Consider the following 18,076-nt stretch of genomic DNA (forward strand, 5'->3'; position numbering starts at 1 on the left):
CAGCTCTGCTGATTTTGCAGTGGTCTAGGAACAATATGTAGAAACAGGCAGAGGCTGGGTGTCATCAATCACACATGTCACATCCCCTCAGGCCCTGGAAATGGCTGTCAGTGAGCTGCTGGCATGCCCAGCTCTGAAAAGTCTGCAAAGCAGCAGTGGTTGAAGGTAGGCAGGATCAGGGATGAGCTCAATCAGGCAGCAGCCATGGTTCGAGCACCCTGTGTGACAGCTTCACACAAGGCACAGGCATGAAGCACGAGAGATCACAGAGTTTCAACCTGTCTGATGTGATTAAAGTGCCTTTAAAAATACATCTGCTGGGGTGCAACAAGGCATTTGGATTCTTTAGATTGAGTCTAAAGGGAAGGTGGTCATGCTCTTCATCCTCAGTGGATATTAACACTTCTTAGAGAAAAGCTGGATAGTGAAGCTCATCAGAGCCCCAGAGGTGAGGTCAGAGGTGTCTTGATTACAGGCTTGGGGATGGCACATTAGATTGGCTTGGGTAGCTGAAGTGCAGGTAAAGCCATATTCTTATTTAGTGATGAAATTCCCAAAACTAAAATGAAAGGATCATAACAAAATCATGCTTTTAGGAGCCCTCTATCCTTCATCTGTCACCACTCAAAGGGCACTTTAACTCAAAGCTCATAAAGAACACAAGTCCTCCATTGAACTGGCCAACTTCTGTCCCATAATATTCAATTTTCTAGGATGCAGCTGGCACCCTCTACCAGGCCCTCACCATTCTGAAGTATAAACACAACCTTAGGTTTCCCTGACAAAAAGGAAGATTTTGGTATCTCCTTGGCCAGATTTACACCACTCACTGATCTCAGCAAAGTAGCACCAGTTGACACAACTTGAAGCTCTGATATTGCCCTAGGGATGAGAAAATTATTGAGGCTTGCATTGAAAGAGCATTTTTCAGCTATTTATTTAGTTTGTCTGCAGAAAATCCAGCCTTGATTCTTCAGGTTTACCACAAGTCAGGACTGGGATTTTTTTTGTGGCAGTTTTTGCTAAAATTTGGCAATGCACCCCTTAGCCTACCTATGAGGGCAAAATAGAGAAGCTGTAATTATTCCAGATACAAACTTTCCCCCCTCCCCACCCCCATCATGTACTGTGACTTCTTTCTTAGTTACATTCAGAAGCTTTCTACTGAATTTCGTCTTTTTTGTTTGGATGATCACACTTCATTTCACACAGATTTTGTAACTGATCACATGGCCGTGAGGCTTTTCTGAGCACATAAAATTATAGACTTATCTGATTGCTAGATTAGAGGAAAAGAGTTTGTGCAATTCCTGATGGATTGAAGAATCTCCAAATCTTCTAAGTGAATGTGTGGCTCCTCAATTATCTCTAAGTGTTCAGGTGCTAAGCCATCACCATGAATTCCCATCTTAGAGTCAGCTATAGCAGAACACACCATGCACAAGGATCTCACAATGCTGTCCAAATACTGATGAAATCAGCTTCACTGAGCACAGTGAGATGGGAGATCACAAGCAGACACCAGGACAGGCAGCAGAACATGAGGATTTTTGCACACCTGTTCAAAAGGACCACAGAAGTCTCCACTGCAGGCTCATGACAGTTACAGCTTTATAAATATCCAGATATGGATGTATCTCTGAGGTAGATTATATCCCGAGAAAGCATCATTAGACCTCAGGTTCTCCATAAATCATTAGAGTCAGCAGGGGATTGGTTTGACTGATTGCACTCTGACAGCTCTGAAAAGAGGTGAGCACAGTATAACAAACATGAGGAAATTCCTACAACATTTATGGAGGAAATAATTTACTCTTAGTTCAGTGTTTGTGGTTTTAAGGTATGTTTTAAAATAGCAGCTTCCTCTCTGCATTTGATCCTATGAGAAAGACCCTTTCTGTATATAGGACAGCAGAGTGTGTTGCCATGGAAACTATTATGATCTACTTAAATTCAACAAATCCAGCCTTATGGGGTATATTCCCCTGAGTATCTCAATTTAATTATTAATGTTCTTTCTAAACAGCAACATCTTTCTGTTTTGACCAAAATCCTCATAAGCAGAATGAAAACAATAAACCTGGAAAGCAGAGTCCTTTGTTCAGCTACAAAACAGGTACAATTAAGCCAGGGAAAATGCAAACAGCCTCCAGGCTGCCCTGACAATGTGCTTTAACTCAGACCTAGATTAATTGTTTGGAAGGGGGAAAGTCTCATTCTGTGCTTGTGTCCATCATGCCTCTGGCCTCTCTGCTGTGGTTTCCAGTAAAAAATACCAGCTAGGATAGTGGGCTTTTTTTGCAGAGGGACATGCTCAGTGGAATCTAAACACTACCATCAATTAATTTTCATATAACAATCTGTCTTGCAGTCATTCTCAAGTCAAACCACTCAATCTTTTTCCATGAAATATGTGACTGAACTCAAAGCCTTTTAGCCTCAGGGCAGCTCCAGCATCCACCTCTCTCTTTCACATGTCACCATGAATTCTGCAGGTAGATTTAGGAGCCAGATGATGTGATTGAACCTGACTTAACACCAGGGATAGTTTCTTGTGGGTCACATAATCTGAGTGGCTCATGGATCTAAGTTTAGCTATGCATGTTTAGACCATGTCCTCCCAAGTGCACAGCAGAAGAGGCAGCAGGACAAGCAGAATCCTTCCATGAGCAGAATGAGGCTCAAGAACTCAAACTGCTCATCCACGGAAGGCCCCAAGGCAGAGCAGCACCCAGAGCAGTCCTGTGGGAGCTGCCCAAGCTGGAACAACCACCTGCTCACAAGAGCTGTTTGATGGGACCTATAGCTGGAGAGAGCAGCTCTCCTCACGTGCTCACAGCAAGTGTCAGAGCATTTGTGCTGAAGACATCAACACAAAGGTGACCACAAAATATTGTGGTGAATGGAGAAGGTCATCTTCCTGTGATTGCTCTGCTCTTTACCATCACCAGGTGGTTCCCATCTGTCCTCCCTGCAAGGGTGTTCTTCCCAAAATGCCACACAACATTCCTGGTTTAACTTCTCCATGAGTGCTCCTCAGGGACTGACAGGGAGCTCTGCCACAGAAGAGGCTATTTTACAGTTGCCAAATCAGGAAAGAATAAATAATTTTCCCTCCTCCCACGGGGAATTTACAGCACAGCACTGAATCCAGGTTCTTGGTATTCTCATATAAAATCTGCAGCACAAGCCCTTTCCTTGGTTATTGGTTATAAGCCTCCCTCAAAACATGAGGCAAGAAATGTCTGTCAGTTTTTGGCTTTCCGGTGTAAACATTTATTTATAGGCTGGAAACAAGAAATAGAATAAATGAGCTGAATGAAAGGAAGCAGCAGCATGAACTCAACAGAAGTGTTTCTTCTGCAGGAGCTGCCACTGTTCATTAATGCTGATAGCATTGGACTGCCTGGTAAATTCACAGGCAGGTACACACATGGTCCTGGCATCCCTGGCATCTGTCCAAAAAGGCACAACATTCCAGACAAATAGGTTCTTCAATATTGGTTTTGTTCTCCTGTAAAATTTGCCATTTCTGGAAAGCAAAATATTACTATTGGCTCCAAGAGAGAGAAAGGAGAAAGAAAGACTGAAGCTTTACTGACCAATTGATGGATTCCTTCTTTGAAACTGGATGTTTATTTGTTAGCAATTAGTGCAGCAAGCAGCATCTGAAGAAACAAGCCTTTCCTAAGCATGACACCAGCTGTCCCCATCACTGCCAAGAGTAAATCTCCAACTTGACACCCAATCCTCTGCCTCCATAGAAATGTGTGTCCCTTCTGAAACATAATACTTGCTCTTCATTTCTACTTACTGTACAACCAGCTTCTCTCCTTTGATGCCATCCCTCCCCTGCTTCTGGCTCTGTGACCATTTTTACCAGCCTGCAGATCACTGCTTTGCCACCCAGAGCAAGTTAAAATCCCTTGCCCTCCCCTTGTCTCCTTTCTTGTCTGCAAGAAACAAACAGCAGGGTACTCTGCTAAGGAGTTGTGCCTGTTCAGAGGCTCACAGCAAAAGATGGAGTGGTTGTGTGTACAAATCCTGGGAAAGTACCACCCCTGTTTCTAGCTCTGGCATGGTGCTCCAGGTCTGGAGTGCCTTCCCAAGTCCTACCTGTGGAATGAGCAGGTGTGTCCTGTCATCTCACTCATTCTCTTCAAAAGCACACAAGTCATGGAAAGATAAAACACAGTCTTCATTTTGTCACTTCTTCTAGCTCTTTCTCAGCACTCTGCTCACCATCTGTTTTGCCTGTTTGAATTGTATCAGTTTAAATTCTGTCTTACTACAATACAAGTAAAATGCCAAATCAGACCATGAACACCTTACCAGCGAGAGTGTCAGAGAGAAATTACTGAGGAACACAGGACCAGTCTCAAGAATGATTCACCTAGGACGCAGAATTTAATGTATTCATACCTTATTTATTTTCCTATTACTACAGAATTTAGATGAACCAGCTAGAGACTAACTCCCACTGTCTAGGTGTTGTAAGACAAAAAATACTAAATGAACTTGGTGCCCAAAAGAGTTTGCAATCTAAGTAGCATACCAGTGATAACAAAAGTATGTGAGACCTTCCCTGCAAAAAGCAGCATGTGATTAACTTCAACCACAGAGGTGATCTAAGGGAGGTTTTGTCCCATCAGCCTGATTACAGGGATGCACCCCTTCATTAGGCCATTTCACCTCACAAGACCCACCTGAAATCTGAGTCAAGTGGACAAGCCAACAAAAGGGAATCTAGACTAAGATCCTTGCTGCCTAATGAAGACACAGAAGAAATATTGTCATACAAAGTTCTGCAGCAATCCAAACTGGCTAATACTTCTAGAGCTCTCAGGTCTTCATCCACCTTTAGCCTGAAAGTTCCCAAGGTATCAGCTCTGCCTGCTGAGACATGGAAGCAGGGAGACAAATGCAGTGCTCAGCATTCAGAAGCTCAGGAAGTAGGAGGTGTGACTGTGTGCTTCTTTGCTTCATCCAATTTGTACCAAGCATTTCCCCTTGACCCAACAGCTCTCCATGCAACACACAACCCCTGATGGAAGCTCCAGCCTCACTCTGTTAACTGCAGTAAGAGCACATAAAAGTGTTTCTCAGCCTTTCCTAATCACTGGACCATCCAAACCTTTGAAAGAAACACACAGATTATTTTATATCCCACTGTTCCTTAAGGATAGATGATAAATAATAAGTCACATGGAATTGGCAAAATGTTGAAATGTTAATATTTTTTTTAAAACTGTAATTCAATAGATATAATTACAAAACTTGTAACTAAAAAAAAGAATAAAAAGTGGCATCTTCTCTCTAAATCAGTTAGTACAAAACTGCCTGTATGAGGGTTTCTGGTTCAGAGCTGAAACACTGATGATATTTTGTGGACTGCAGCTCAAGTACCTTGGATCTAAATCTCCCTCCTGTGATTAGGAAACCAATTTTAGGCAGTGTAATGCCTGGCTTAGTAGCCTGTATTAAGCAGTCTGCCTCTGGCTTTCTGCTGACTGTTACCCTAAGGACAGCACTGAGGATCTGAAAGGGAACAGGTCACAATTCAAAACACTTTGGTTTTTGGTTGTTTGACTGCCTTAGTAGCATCTATTTAAGTCTGTACTTTTGCTCTATCCCTCTCACATCATCAAAAATCCATACAAAAGCCACACACACACATTTCCCAATTCCCTTTATCAGGTTCCCTTTTATTAATTTATTGAGCAAGGAGTCTGGAGGAAATGTTATCTGTTACTCTGTGGAATACTGGAGACATCACTTGATCTATGTGTCTTGGTGCCCTTACTTGTACAATGGCAGTAAAAATTCTCTAATGACACAACAATAAATGAATGCTTCAAAGTGCTTTAATACAGTGAATGGAAAGGGTCCCACAAAAGCAAATACTGTACAAAGGCAGCTGCAAAGGCCAAGCCCCTTGGCTATATCCCATGGCTGCCAGGCTGGTAAAATACCCTCCCAGGAAGATCTGTGATGTGCACACCAGAAAACCTTCCCCGTTGGGGCCAGGAGCATTTCCAGCACATCTGTGTTGGGCAGGAGAATCTGGGTCAGGGCTGGCAGAGCAGCAGCAGGCAGTGCTGTCCCCTGCAGCGTGAGCACACGGTCACATTTCCCACCAAGGGCACGGCAAATGTGGCACCTGCGCCGGCTGCTCCCCTGTCACTTACGGTCACCAACAGGTTCTGCCCCCTCAGCAGAGCCAAAGGCTGCAGCAGGGATGCACAGAAGTGGGCTGGCAGCCACAGAGACCATCTGCAAGCCTGCAGCCTCTGTTTTGGGGGCATTACACCACTTTTTGTATAGGTAAAGTTTATCAGTAAACTTCGAGTATGGCAGGGGGTCTGCCCTTCCCACCTCCCAGCTCCAGAGCAGAGAATACTCTGCTGCAAGCTCATCCCACAGCCTTGGCTGGGAGCTCAGGCTGCTCTTTGGGCCTTTGCTGTATTTTCAGATAATTTTACACTGCTGGTGTGAGGCCTGTAGAGAGCAATGAACACCTGAATTCCTCATGTCACCTGCCAGCACCAAGTAAATAAAGCAGGCTGTGAAGGACCTTAGTGGAGATAAGAATTGTTTTTTCTGAGCTTTCTCACGGCTTCTCAGGAAAATCCTGGAAGAGAATTAAGTCTCTCTCTGTTCAGAGAATGTGTATACTACAGTCCTTCACATGCATGATGTATGTTAACTAAAATGCAAAAGCAGATGTATTAATTACCAATACATGATATACATCAAGTGTTAGCATCAGCTGAAATGCTAATGCTGATGTATCAATAACCAACAGCTTGAAGCTGTGCTCTGCTTTTATGAGAGCAGTCCCTGCCTGCTTGAGTGGATCCTGTCTCTCATAAAGAAGACACAAGTTATCATTTTCTACCTCCAGATAATAGCCATGATATGACTTTTCAGGTTTTGTTTCATTCATAAATTTCTTCAGGCTTCCCATACATATGAAAAGTGGGAGGAGGAAGGATCTGCTCAGTTTCTCTAAAATGGAAATTCTTTACAGATACAAAGATGAAATCAATGTCTGACTCAGTAGCATTATGAATTGACACCAGATGAGGATGGGGTGGCCTATCTCACAGCCTTGCTAAAGCAATATCACAACAATCAAGAAAGAGAATTCTAACAAACTGTGATAGGGAAAGAAATCTCAGGCATCAGGTTAAAGAATTCTTTGATTCCCCTTTGATTTTGTTCAGAATCCAACTACTTCCAGGGACAGCTGGCACACAGGGATGGGAATTACCAATGTGATCTAAGGCTGCCATTCTCTTTCACATCAAAACATAAGAGATCAGAAAGGCCATTAATGATATTTTGATTTAAAAGAAAATAAATGCAGGCAAAAAAAGCATAATTAAGGCTGTGGACTTTCACCATGAATAACTTATTTAACCATTTTATATTAATTTGCAATGCACTTCTAAGCTTCTCACAGGAGAAATTCAAATGCCTAAGTCATCACATAGCATCATATCATCTACTGATAACCTGTCTAACCCAGCTTTGTTTCTACTGACACTTCCTTCCTCTGCCACATGTTCCACATTGAAAGTCTTTCAACGGGCAGTGTGATGTGTCTAACTTTCAGAATGGGAGCCAAAAAACCTTTATTTCTGTTCTGTGTGATCCCAAGCACATAAACCAAGTCCTGTGTTTCTGAGAAAGGACAGGATTCCCATGCCAATACAATAGGCTGCATTTATATACACCACTTTTAACTCAAAGGGCCTGTAGACAACAGCCAAAAGCTATCCAGGATTGCCAGTGCTGTGCACTGTAACTAAACTGGTCTGCAATAACAAAGACAGATCCCAAGTCCTTCTCCTAAAGAGGCCTCTACATTTTGAGGGAAATTTAATCTCTTTTGAAATGAATAGCAATAACTTGTATTGCTAACACTGACCAATGGTGCCTTCTGATCTGCCTCAGGGAAGACAAATTCACAATAGTTCATGGCACTTCACAGATGAGGAAACTGAGATACAGGTGCTCCAGAATGTCCTTTGAGATGTACTCAGAGGTGAAGAATAAAAAAAATCTGTAATTAACCCACAAATAATGATGTTATCCCATTCTAGTTACTGTGAGAGACATAGGAACAAGTCACTCCAATATGCAACAATTCCAATTCCAGTGACCACAGGCATCCCTTGGTGGAAAAGTCATCTGCAATCCACTGCCGCGAGAAAAGAAATACCCCAGTTTTGTTCTCACTGAGATGAGTGAAAAAACTGCCTGGGAATAGTACCACAGGAGAATGAGAATTGAGGTCTTAGAGGAAAAAGACATCCAGGGACACGATTATCTTTTTGTTTCACATTTGTACAGTACCTAGGGCAGATCCTGAACATAATATCCTTGACTTTAACACACAGCCATGGCAGAGATGCTGCTCTGAAGAGATAATTTCTCTTCTGAGGGTTCCCAGCACACAGCTCTGCAGGCAGAACAGAACCAGCCGGTGCTCTGGACACAAAGCCCAAACCCTAAAGGTGAAATGAGGTAAGAGAAGGTTTGCAGTGAGCTGCCTGGCTTCCTGCTGAAAAAGGTGAGAAGTGCTCACAGGTTCTTCTCCTTCAGCAATGTTTTAGAAATAGAAACTGCCAGGACAGAACCAGTTACAACCAAAGCAGAGACAGTGGAAGCAGCAAAGCACCAAAGAGCCAGAGCAAAGACTTGCTTTTGTTTAGAGCCCTTTCTGTTAGCTGAGTCATATCAGACACAGCCCCTGTGGAGATCAGCAGAAGTCATAGGAGCACAAATCAACATTCACAGTGTGACTAAACCACACCACAGCACTTTCTTCATAATCCTTATCAGTTAATAAGATTTAATGAAAAAACAACTACATAGGTACAAGCAGAGGGAAAAAGCCCAACCAGGTGGCCATTCTAGTTAAGCACAGCTATCTGTACTGATGGATCAACTAGTGATTGATAATGAGACGGGAAAACTGGATTAAATAGATTAAATCTTTGCCATGATCCTAATCTGAAAACCACCAAGGAGTCAGGGATCCAGCTCCCAGTAACTCTGAATGGTCTGTGCCGTGTTGCAGGTGGATCCTGGCTGTCTGGCCTGTGGTGGGATGCACATACCTCTAGGATGCAGAAGCAACTTGCTCATAACCTGACATTAAACCACCTGTCCATCTTTGTCTTCATCTAAATGTAGCAACAAGCTCTCTTGTGAACACCCTTTTCACCTGGCAGTAGGACTGATGAATGGAAATGTCTTTAGAAATAAAAAGAAAATGCTCTGAGAGTTGAAGAGATCGAACTGTAAGAGAACCTTTCCACAGACAGCTCTGCATGGTGTGCTGTGTCAGACTGGAGGGCTCCGACATGTCAGACACTTTGGGGTTTCTGGGATCTGATGGAATGTAAGATAATTTATACTCTCCTCTTTTTTTTTCTTTTTTTTTTTTTCTTTTTTTAATGCAATGCTACCTCTAGCAAATGGTGTTTTAAGCAATAATCTAAAGAGTCCAAGTTTCTCACTGGGATAACAAAACTGAACTTCCTGGTGCAAAATATTCTTAAAAGGATGGATGTACACTCAGCAGGGGAAAGAAAGTGGTGACCAAGCTTGGCTTGCCCTAGGTTTCCTTGCAAAATTCTTACTTATTACTATGACTACTAAATAATTAATATTTACACTGCATATTCATTATTTTCTACTGAAAATGCAGCACAACAAATAACTGGTACTGCCCTCTGCACAGCTGACTCCATGCTGTGACATGTTATTCAGATAACACTGAAGAGAACAGGAAGGTCTGTGTGCTCAGCTAATTACCTGACTGGACAACTGCTCCAGGTCCTGCCCTATCAGATTTTTACCCAGTCCATGTGTCTTAGATGAAATCATCTGTGTAGATGTGCATCTGCTGAGACAAGTAAGTTAAACTACCACCTCTGTGTAGGCATTCTTTGTTCTTGAGGATTAGCTGGGTTACACGTTAATGTGGGTTTTTTCAAAGTGGAAATTAGTCTAGTAGAGAAGAAAGAAAAGCTGCCTTAAACAGTGCATGCTACATCTCACATTGCTGGCAGAGATGTCTGCAGAGTTATACTGTTCAAATTAAATCTTTTAAATATTTAACACTCTTTCCCAGAATGAAGTGCAAGCCAAATAATGGCTAGCTGCAGTTAAATCCAGATGACCGACCTCCAGGGGCTAAATTCAACTCTAGAGCCCCCTAAAATCTTCATATCTGACACTTAATGTCTTACTGATACAGAGACATAACTAAGATGAAGGTGAGTTTTCCTTTTGCTATTTCATCTTGTAAGGCAAAAGAGACCTTGAAAATGCTTTTCTGGAAGCATGCTGATGGTGCAACATCGTGGCACGTTTCTTTCAGACAAAGAAAGTGACAGGCCCTCACAGACGCTCTAAAATAACTCAAGAGCACAACAGATGTCCTCCTGAATCTGCAGGAGAGGCATCTGTATGCATGTGGTGGAGAAAACTGGCAAATTATTGATCTGATGCCATCTATTAGCTTTCCCCAGTCACATTTCCAGAAGGAAGATCAGCCATCCTGCTGCCCCACCTTAAGACTGTAACCTCCCTCCTCCAGGAATTTTCCAAATCACATTAAAAAAAAATGCCTTTTTTCTCCCTAAACCTCTTCTCAGATGGGGCAGATAAATATACACCTCGAGCTTGCTCCGTTTCCCCCTGTTGCCTGGGAAGAATTTCCAGGGAATTTTTACATGTATTCCCACCTAGAGCAGTATCAGCCAGGGAAAAGCTGTAGGACAAGCGCAAAGAGACACACGCTTCTTCTCGCAGCCTGGCAGGTTAAAGGGAGAGCGAGACCGTCTTTTGGAAGGATGGCCGGCGAGTCGCAAAAAGGAATATTTGGTTTGGTTTTTTTTTGCAAAACGGACCGAAGAAAGCGGCGGCGGCGGCCGGGAGACCCCGCGGCCGCCTCTCCCACGCCCCCTCGCGAGCCCCCAGCCGCGCCGAGCCCGGTAACAAAGCACCAAATCCATGCCCATCTCCCCACCCGTGGATGCTCCGGACCCCGAGCCCGGAGCGATGCCACCCGCTCTCTTTCTCCCCCGTCACCTTGCGCTGTGCAGCGCTTCACCCTCCACCCTCTCCTCGGTGATTTTGTCATGCTGGAAAATCCCACCTGACCCACCTACCTCCCGCCTCACCCGCCGGGCGCCCCGGCCCCGACAACAACCCGCTAAAATTAGCCCAGCATCCCGAGCAGGGACGGGCGCCGCGCACACACCCGCGGGCACACGCGGCCGGCCCCAGCGGCAGCTACTCACACCACTAGCCTGGAGATGATCCATGAGACCATGGCGCTGCCGTGTGCCGCAGGGCCGGCTCTCCCGGCAGGGAGGGCTCGCCCGGTGTCCTCGCCCGCTGCCGGCCGCCGCCCGAGTGCGCGGGGCGGGCGGCTCGGCCATCCGGCCCCGCAGCGCAGCGCAGCCTCACTGGCGGCACCGCCCGCAGCCTCCGCGCAGCCCGGCCCGGCCGCCCACGCTGGGCAGGGCCCGCAGCCGCCCCCCGCGGGAGGAGGAGGAGGAGCCCCCCACGCTCCCCGCTCCCGCAGGACTCCCCGGAGGGAGACCCCGGCGTGTGCGTGCAGAAGGGGTCCCTGCCACAGACGCGGCACCCGGCAGGTGCAAGGGCGCTTCTGGACCACCGCAGCCGAGCAGGGACACGGAGGAAACCCAAGGGACTGTTCACATGAAAGGCTCGGAATCGAGGGGTGTCTTCGATCCATAGAAAAAGAAGGATTTCCCCGTTTTCCCCCACCCCCCAAAGCGTCCAGGCACAACGGACAAAGGTATCGGCCACAGGATCCAGGTAAATTCCTGTTAGAATTAAAAATTAAATATGCCCAATTCTAATAAAAATAAAAAGAATGTATTTCGCGACCGTACTCCAAAGGCATTGGCCACAGGATCCAGGTAAATTTCTGTTATAAGTAAAAATTAAATATGCCCAATTCTAATAAAAATAAAAAGAATGTATTTTGTGACCGTAATACAAAGGTATTGGCCACAGGATCCAGGTAAATTTCTGTTATAAGTAAAAATGAAATATGCCCAATTCTAATAAAAATAAAAATAATGTATTTCGCAACTGTAATACAAAGGTATTGGCCACAGGATCCAGGTAAATTCCCATCATTGTCTGTGATGACAAGCAGGAATCTCTCCTAATCATTTTTCATTAGCAGGTCTCACGGCTGTCAAGTCAAATTTCCATGAGGAACGGCTGCCCACACACAAAACAACATACGTTGGCTTGACCTGCAAGTTGTTCTCTTTAAGTTTCATTTGGGTTCTCTTCTTTTCTTTCACTGGCACGTGCCAAATGTGGTTAGATTGCCTGAAATCATCTCCACTGCTTTGGTTTTTCCCTTCTACTGGAAGCACACACGTGCCCATGGCAATTCATGATGAGGTTTTGTCTTGCAGTGATCCTGAGATCTCAAGCTTGCCACCAGAGCAGCCCCAGGCTTTACTTGGAGGATGGTCTGGGGAGCAGCTGGCCTGTTTCTGGCATTAGGTCCAGGGCTCCGGCCACCCTGTCCCTGGGTGCACTGCAGGATCCTCACCTCCATGCCACACTGCTCTTTCTGAAGTCTGGGCACCTGCAGCAAAGTGTCCCCATCATTCTGAGACAGCACAGCTGAAAGATGCTGAAAATCTCTCATGTATTGTGAGTAACCTGGGAAGAACTCTTGCAAGGAGCGACTGAACGTTTCAAACCAGAGGCAGCAGTTCTAGGAGCTGATCACAGACTTCTCCAGTCCCAGGTTACCACAGACATCCTCACAGCCCCATCCACAGTATCCAGCCCTTCTCATAGAATGGTTTGGTTGAAAGAGAACTTAAAGGTCATCTCATTCCAACTCCCTGCCATGGGCAAGAACACCTCCCACTAGATCAGGTACCCATCCAGCTTGACCTTACACCTCATTTTTTCTTCTGCTTAGATCAAAAGTCCTCCATAACAGGATCACCCTTTTTTTTAATATTGGCTTTCTGGATCTGGTCCCCAGAAAACCAATACGTCGAGGGACCGACAGACCAAAAACCCACTGCCTTCAGGTAAAGCTGCAGGCACAGAGAGACACGTAATTAAAGTCATTAAAGTTGAGCACCTCCAGAAATTAAATTTCGGGGGAGCTGCGCTGGCCGCAGTGGGTCCTTTCCTCCAGCAGAGGGAACTTCCACCCCGCGCTGCGCCCTGAGCCGGCACCTCCGCACCGCCACAGCCGCAATTCTGCTCCCAGCGCCGCAGTTCTGGGCTACACACGGCTGCGAGCCACACATGCAGGTGTGGGGCCACCACACGCTCTTTCCTCAGGGACTCTGAGGGTCGAGAGCGGCAGCGTCGCTCCAGCCAGCACTGACTGCTGTGCAGGCACCACAAAGGCAGGGCTGGGTGTGATGCTGCAGTAAGAAGTGTAAATTAGCCGTCCTCTCCTGGCGTGCTTGCTCTAAGGGAGAGCTGCCTTCTCTCCAAAAGAAGGTATTAGGTCATCCAGCACAAATTCTTAAAGCAGTGAATCATCCTGTGGCTGTCTTGCTTGTATATCGTAGCCAAATAAGTACTTGGAAGTCTGTTATCCGAGATTTTTCCTGTGTCAGGACTATTTAGTGTGAGCTTTTAGACTGCGCGTTGGCAGACAATCCACAACATTGTTACAATTAATGATGGGATATTATCAAGTACAAGGCACAGATCTCTCTGCAAGAATATTTGTGTTATCACCAAAGTACACAAAACTTGCCACTTAGTACTTGCTGCACATTTCAAGCATAGTACTTGCTGCATATTTCCTGGACCAACAAGAGAAGATATTGGATCATAAAGACAGATAATACAGAGGACAACACCTAAAGCTGCAGCAAAACATTTCAGTGCTCAAATCATAACTCAGCCTCATGTCCTCTTGAGTCCCTCCCATGCTGAGCTAAGAATCATCTCAGAGACCGACTCAATGAGGTGGGTGTTTGGGGATCTCTCCTCCCAACAAGCACATCCAGCACTTTTACACAGCACAATTTATGGTTATATTTCATGCATATTCATTATATTCCTTGGGATAGGAGTGCTTATACAAATTACTTCCCAGAAATCATTAACAGCATTTGCATATGTAACACACAAGTGCAGTGTACTCTGATGGTTGCACTGACGAAGGCTCCGAGTCTTCCTCACTCTGCCCTTTTCACCTTTCTTTCTGAAACATGCACAGTCCTTCGATGGCTGGCTCAGCATTTTCTGCTGACAATAGGTTTTGTTTCTCTTATCTTGGCAAGGTGCATTCTGCTTCTCTTATCTTGACAAGGCTAAGGTGCATCCTTGCTTCTTAGGCTTGTGATTAGGATTTGTTGACTCTTAATAGTTAACTCATGTAAGCATGAGTAATCAACTTCTTTCACTCTTGCCTCCTTCCAGCCTCTTCCAGCTCACCATGTTCACTGCAACTCCTGCCAGCTGCCATTGCTGCTGACCCCACTGCTCTTTTCTGGGCAGCAAACCTCAAAAACGTTACAGGAATTTTTTTTTTTTTTTTTTTTTTTTTTTTTTTTTTTTTTTTTTTTTTTTTTTTTGTGGCTGGCAGCATCTCTGACAGGGGTAAGGAGCTCATGGACCCTTCTTGTGCTGCTGCTCTGTACACAACTGGCACAATCACTACCTGATCTTAAGCCTCAAATGTACACAGACAGTTAACAAGGTAGTCTGGTGATGGCAAACTTAAGGAAATGCAGGGAGTTTACTGAAACAGCTGTTTGGTAAACAGAGGGGGAAGGAAAGACACTCAGCTCCACTGAGTCACCAGTGGAAGGGTGACAATTCCCCCTACCTACTCCTCATGGGCTGTGTCTTGGGACAAGTCACACAGCTCTGTGCCTATGAGCTCTGCATGTGACATCCCAAGCATCCTGGAAAGAGGCTTTGCTTGAAGAAAGTCTTCCCTTTGCTGTTAAACCACCTCATCCAGTCTATAAAAAACCAAACCAAACTGAACAAACAAAAAGACTCCCAAAAACCAGAAGAGTTAAAGCATAGGAACAGATATTATTTAATTTATATGCCAGCTCAGCAGAAATGCCATCCAATGCTCATGGAACATTTTGGAACTGCTTTAACAGTAGGTTTGGCAGTGAAAAATCCTACACAGATTGCACCATTAGATGGTCTGATTTCTGTTTCCAAATTATAAAACAAATCAGCTTTGTCACTGAAGGCAGAGCCACCACCCTTGCTGTAAATACTACGCAGTCTTCTCCTAGCAACTGCTGTTTCCGAGAAGTTCACAGCCATGGAAAAGTCAGACCCCCCAACAGCTCTACTATAATCAGACTCATTCCTCTCTGAGCCAGGGAAAGGGGATCTCTGCCTCACAGCTGAACAACAACTGCCAAGCCAGGGCTTCTTAGAACAAAAGCGTCACTGACACACATGCACAGGGCACTCTGTTACCAAATCCAGAAAAGGTCAGGAAGCAGCAAGTGCAGACAACTCTGATGTCCTCCAACAAATCAAACTTACACCAGAGGCATTTAAGAACAGCTGAAGTGCAGACAACCCAGCCAAGAAATGTACCCAGGAATAGAGAAAAATATCAGAGAAAACCTCTGATAGTTGGGTGCTGAAGTTCATGTGGCAAAACCAAAAAATGAATATAAAAAGAAATAAACTACACATAACCATAGTGCACACATATATCAGGCAGTGTTATTACAGCACCTAAAAAGTCTCAGGAGAAGAAAGATAGTTTGATCAGGAATAAATAGTCTGCATCCCATCAAGGAAAGCACACACACACACACACACACACATAGATAAATATATTCAGCCTCTTGAAAGATAAATGTTTGGTGTTCCACCCACTGGAATAGAATGGGTGATTTCTCACATTTATCTCCTGACTTCTACTTGGAAAGCAAAACAAAAGAATAGTCCATGGGATAACATGGACTATTAGAGCAAAAATCCAAGAAGAATGCAGCTCCTGAACACAGTGATGAAAAATGCCCCTTTCTGAAATGACAGCTTCACTAACAAATATGGAGTAGACAGGAAAAGGTTAATCCTACCCATGGGGGAGACTTGTTACAGCATGGGGAGACATTCAGCATTTCCTGGCTGCTATTTCCATCTTTATTATTGAATTAACTGCTTCAGAGTTATGGTCATTAGCAAGGAGAGATTAAGAAATGCCTATTTTGTCTCAAAAGTGATGTGGTCTGGCATTTGCGCTGGGAATTGCAATTTCTGAGAAACACTCTTGATTTCAGTGACTCACTACCAGAGCTTGGGGAAAACTTGGACACCAGCATGTCTGAATGTATCATTTGGCTTTAGGTCAACAAAATGGGAGGGCTTAGCCCAAATTATCTAAATAGAAAACTCTGCAGCACAGATCTCAGCCACTGATACTCAGTATCTCAGATATTAAGCTCTGAATACCTCAGGTTGTGCATCAAAAGTATATTTTGAGAAGTCTGCTCTTTGCCTTCCATATCCTCTTTTGTAACTTTGTCCTGCTACATGAAATTTACATGGTACAAGATGCTTCCTCTGCCTTGGAATAAATCCATGTGCTTTATATTAACTCATTAGTGGCTCTGAGGTATCTGCAGACCCTCCAGCTCCATGAGAAATTATCCCAGTTCAGCATGTTTTCCATTATACTGATCAGAATCCTACAATAATAGAATATCCTGAGATAAAAGGGACACATAAGGAACAAAGAAAATGCTTGATTTACAGCATTTTATAAATTGATGAAAGAGTATTTTAGACTGGGAATTACTTTTTCAATCTTAAAAGTCAATAAAGACATTAAAAAATTACCATTGTTGTTACAGGACTTCTGACATTCAGATTCCTTGCTCCTTGTTAGCTGCTATTTGTTACTATTTACTTCCTAAAAATCCTATGGACAGCGAACAACTGAAATGTAAAAAGAATGGAAACAGTTCAATAAACCTCCCCCCAACTACATATAAGCAAAAAACCCATCCCAAACAACAACAACACAAACCAACCCAAAAATCCTTCAATAGTGACTCTGAATAATAAGGCATACTGTCAAAACTTGAAACCAGTGTGAAGACCAAGCCTATCTTAGCTTTAAAACAGGATATTTAATGGCCATGGCAAGCTTTTGTTGATGTGCCTACTGAGTCAAAACTAGGGAAGGTTTCTCTTCAAATTTGCTCACGTGTCCCTGTGGGCCCTTGTTATCAGCTACCTCCAGGAAGGAGATACTGAGATGTACAGAGCTTTGGTTTCATCCAGAGGTTCAGTCCTTACATTCTTGCTCTGGAAGGATGGATTATTCTGAATTTTATTACCGTGCAGTGTTTAATGATGGTAACAACAGCGAATGTGCTGAAGGATGACTTGACCATATTCTTGACCTTAAAGGAGACACAGAGAGAAAGGAGGCAGGCAGTCAAGAGCCAGTGTGAACATGATGTTTGCTCAAGAGAGATATTGAGAGAAATACGGTCAGTGCACGGCCTTGAGGTTTCACTGAGGCGCCACGCCGTGCAAACAGGAATGCAAACGATAACAAGAGGCTGTAAATAACAAAAGGGGCCCCTCTGATGAGCAGAAGAGAAGTTGCCTTCAAGGAAACAGAGAAGGAATGTGCAGGAGGCTATCCATAGTCCTAATTATGTCAGGAGATTGCTGCACACTGGTCTTAGCAGTTTCCAGAGACTGTCTTCACAGACTGATGTAATAAAAGAACTGAAGGCAATAAGAGAGGAAAGCAAAGTGGGCTTCTTCACCACCCCTTGCTGAACTACCTTTAGCCAACTACTTTGGTATGACAAGCACTGCTCTGTTTAGCAGTATCCTGCACAGAGATGAAATCCCCCAAGTAATAACTAGGCTAATATGGCAGCGTTAAAACATGTTTCAGTAACTGTATAAATACTATTTAATGGTTTTACTAAAAGGCTGCTGTTGACCTTCTGGATCAGTTTAAATCCCAGCACAAAGCAGGATATGGTTTCAATTCTGTGTAGAGCCCTGAGGG

At 44.3% G+C, this 18,076-nt stretch overlaps 1 protein-coding gene across 3 annotated transcripts in view; it reads right to left on the bottom strand.

Moving 5' to 3' along the window:
• The window catches only part of REEP1 (receptor accessory protein 1), an 87,413-nt gene that overhangs the window by 60,348 nt on the left and 8,989 nt on the right, over nucleotides 1–18,076 (bottom strand). Inside the window, exon 1 of one of the 3 annotated variants that reach the window (XM_064418998.1) lies at nucleotides 11,322–11,553. The exons of 1 other annotated variant lie outside the window; for it this stretch is intronic. In XM_064418998.1, coding sequence (XP_064275068.1) covers nucleotides 11,322–11,353 — 32 coding nt within the window. In that variant the 5' untranslated portion in view covers nucleotides 11,354–11,553. Of the gene's footprint in view, nucleotides 1–11,321; nucleotides 11,554–18,076 lie in introns of those variants that run through there. One more of the 3 variants, XM_064418996.1, reaches the window with a different exon arrangement.

This window comes from Passer domesticus, chromosome 4 (assembly GCF_036417665.1).
Source record: "Passer domesticus isolate bPasDom1 chromosome 4, bPasDom1.hap1, whole genome shotgun sequence".
Classification (NCBI taxonomy): Eukaryota; Metazoa; Chordata; class Aves; order Passeriformes; family Passeridae; genus Passer; species Passer domesticus.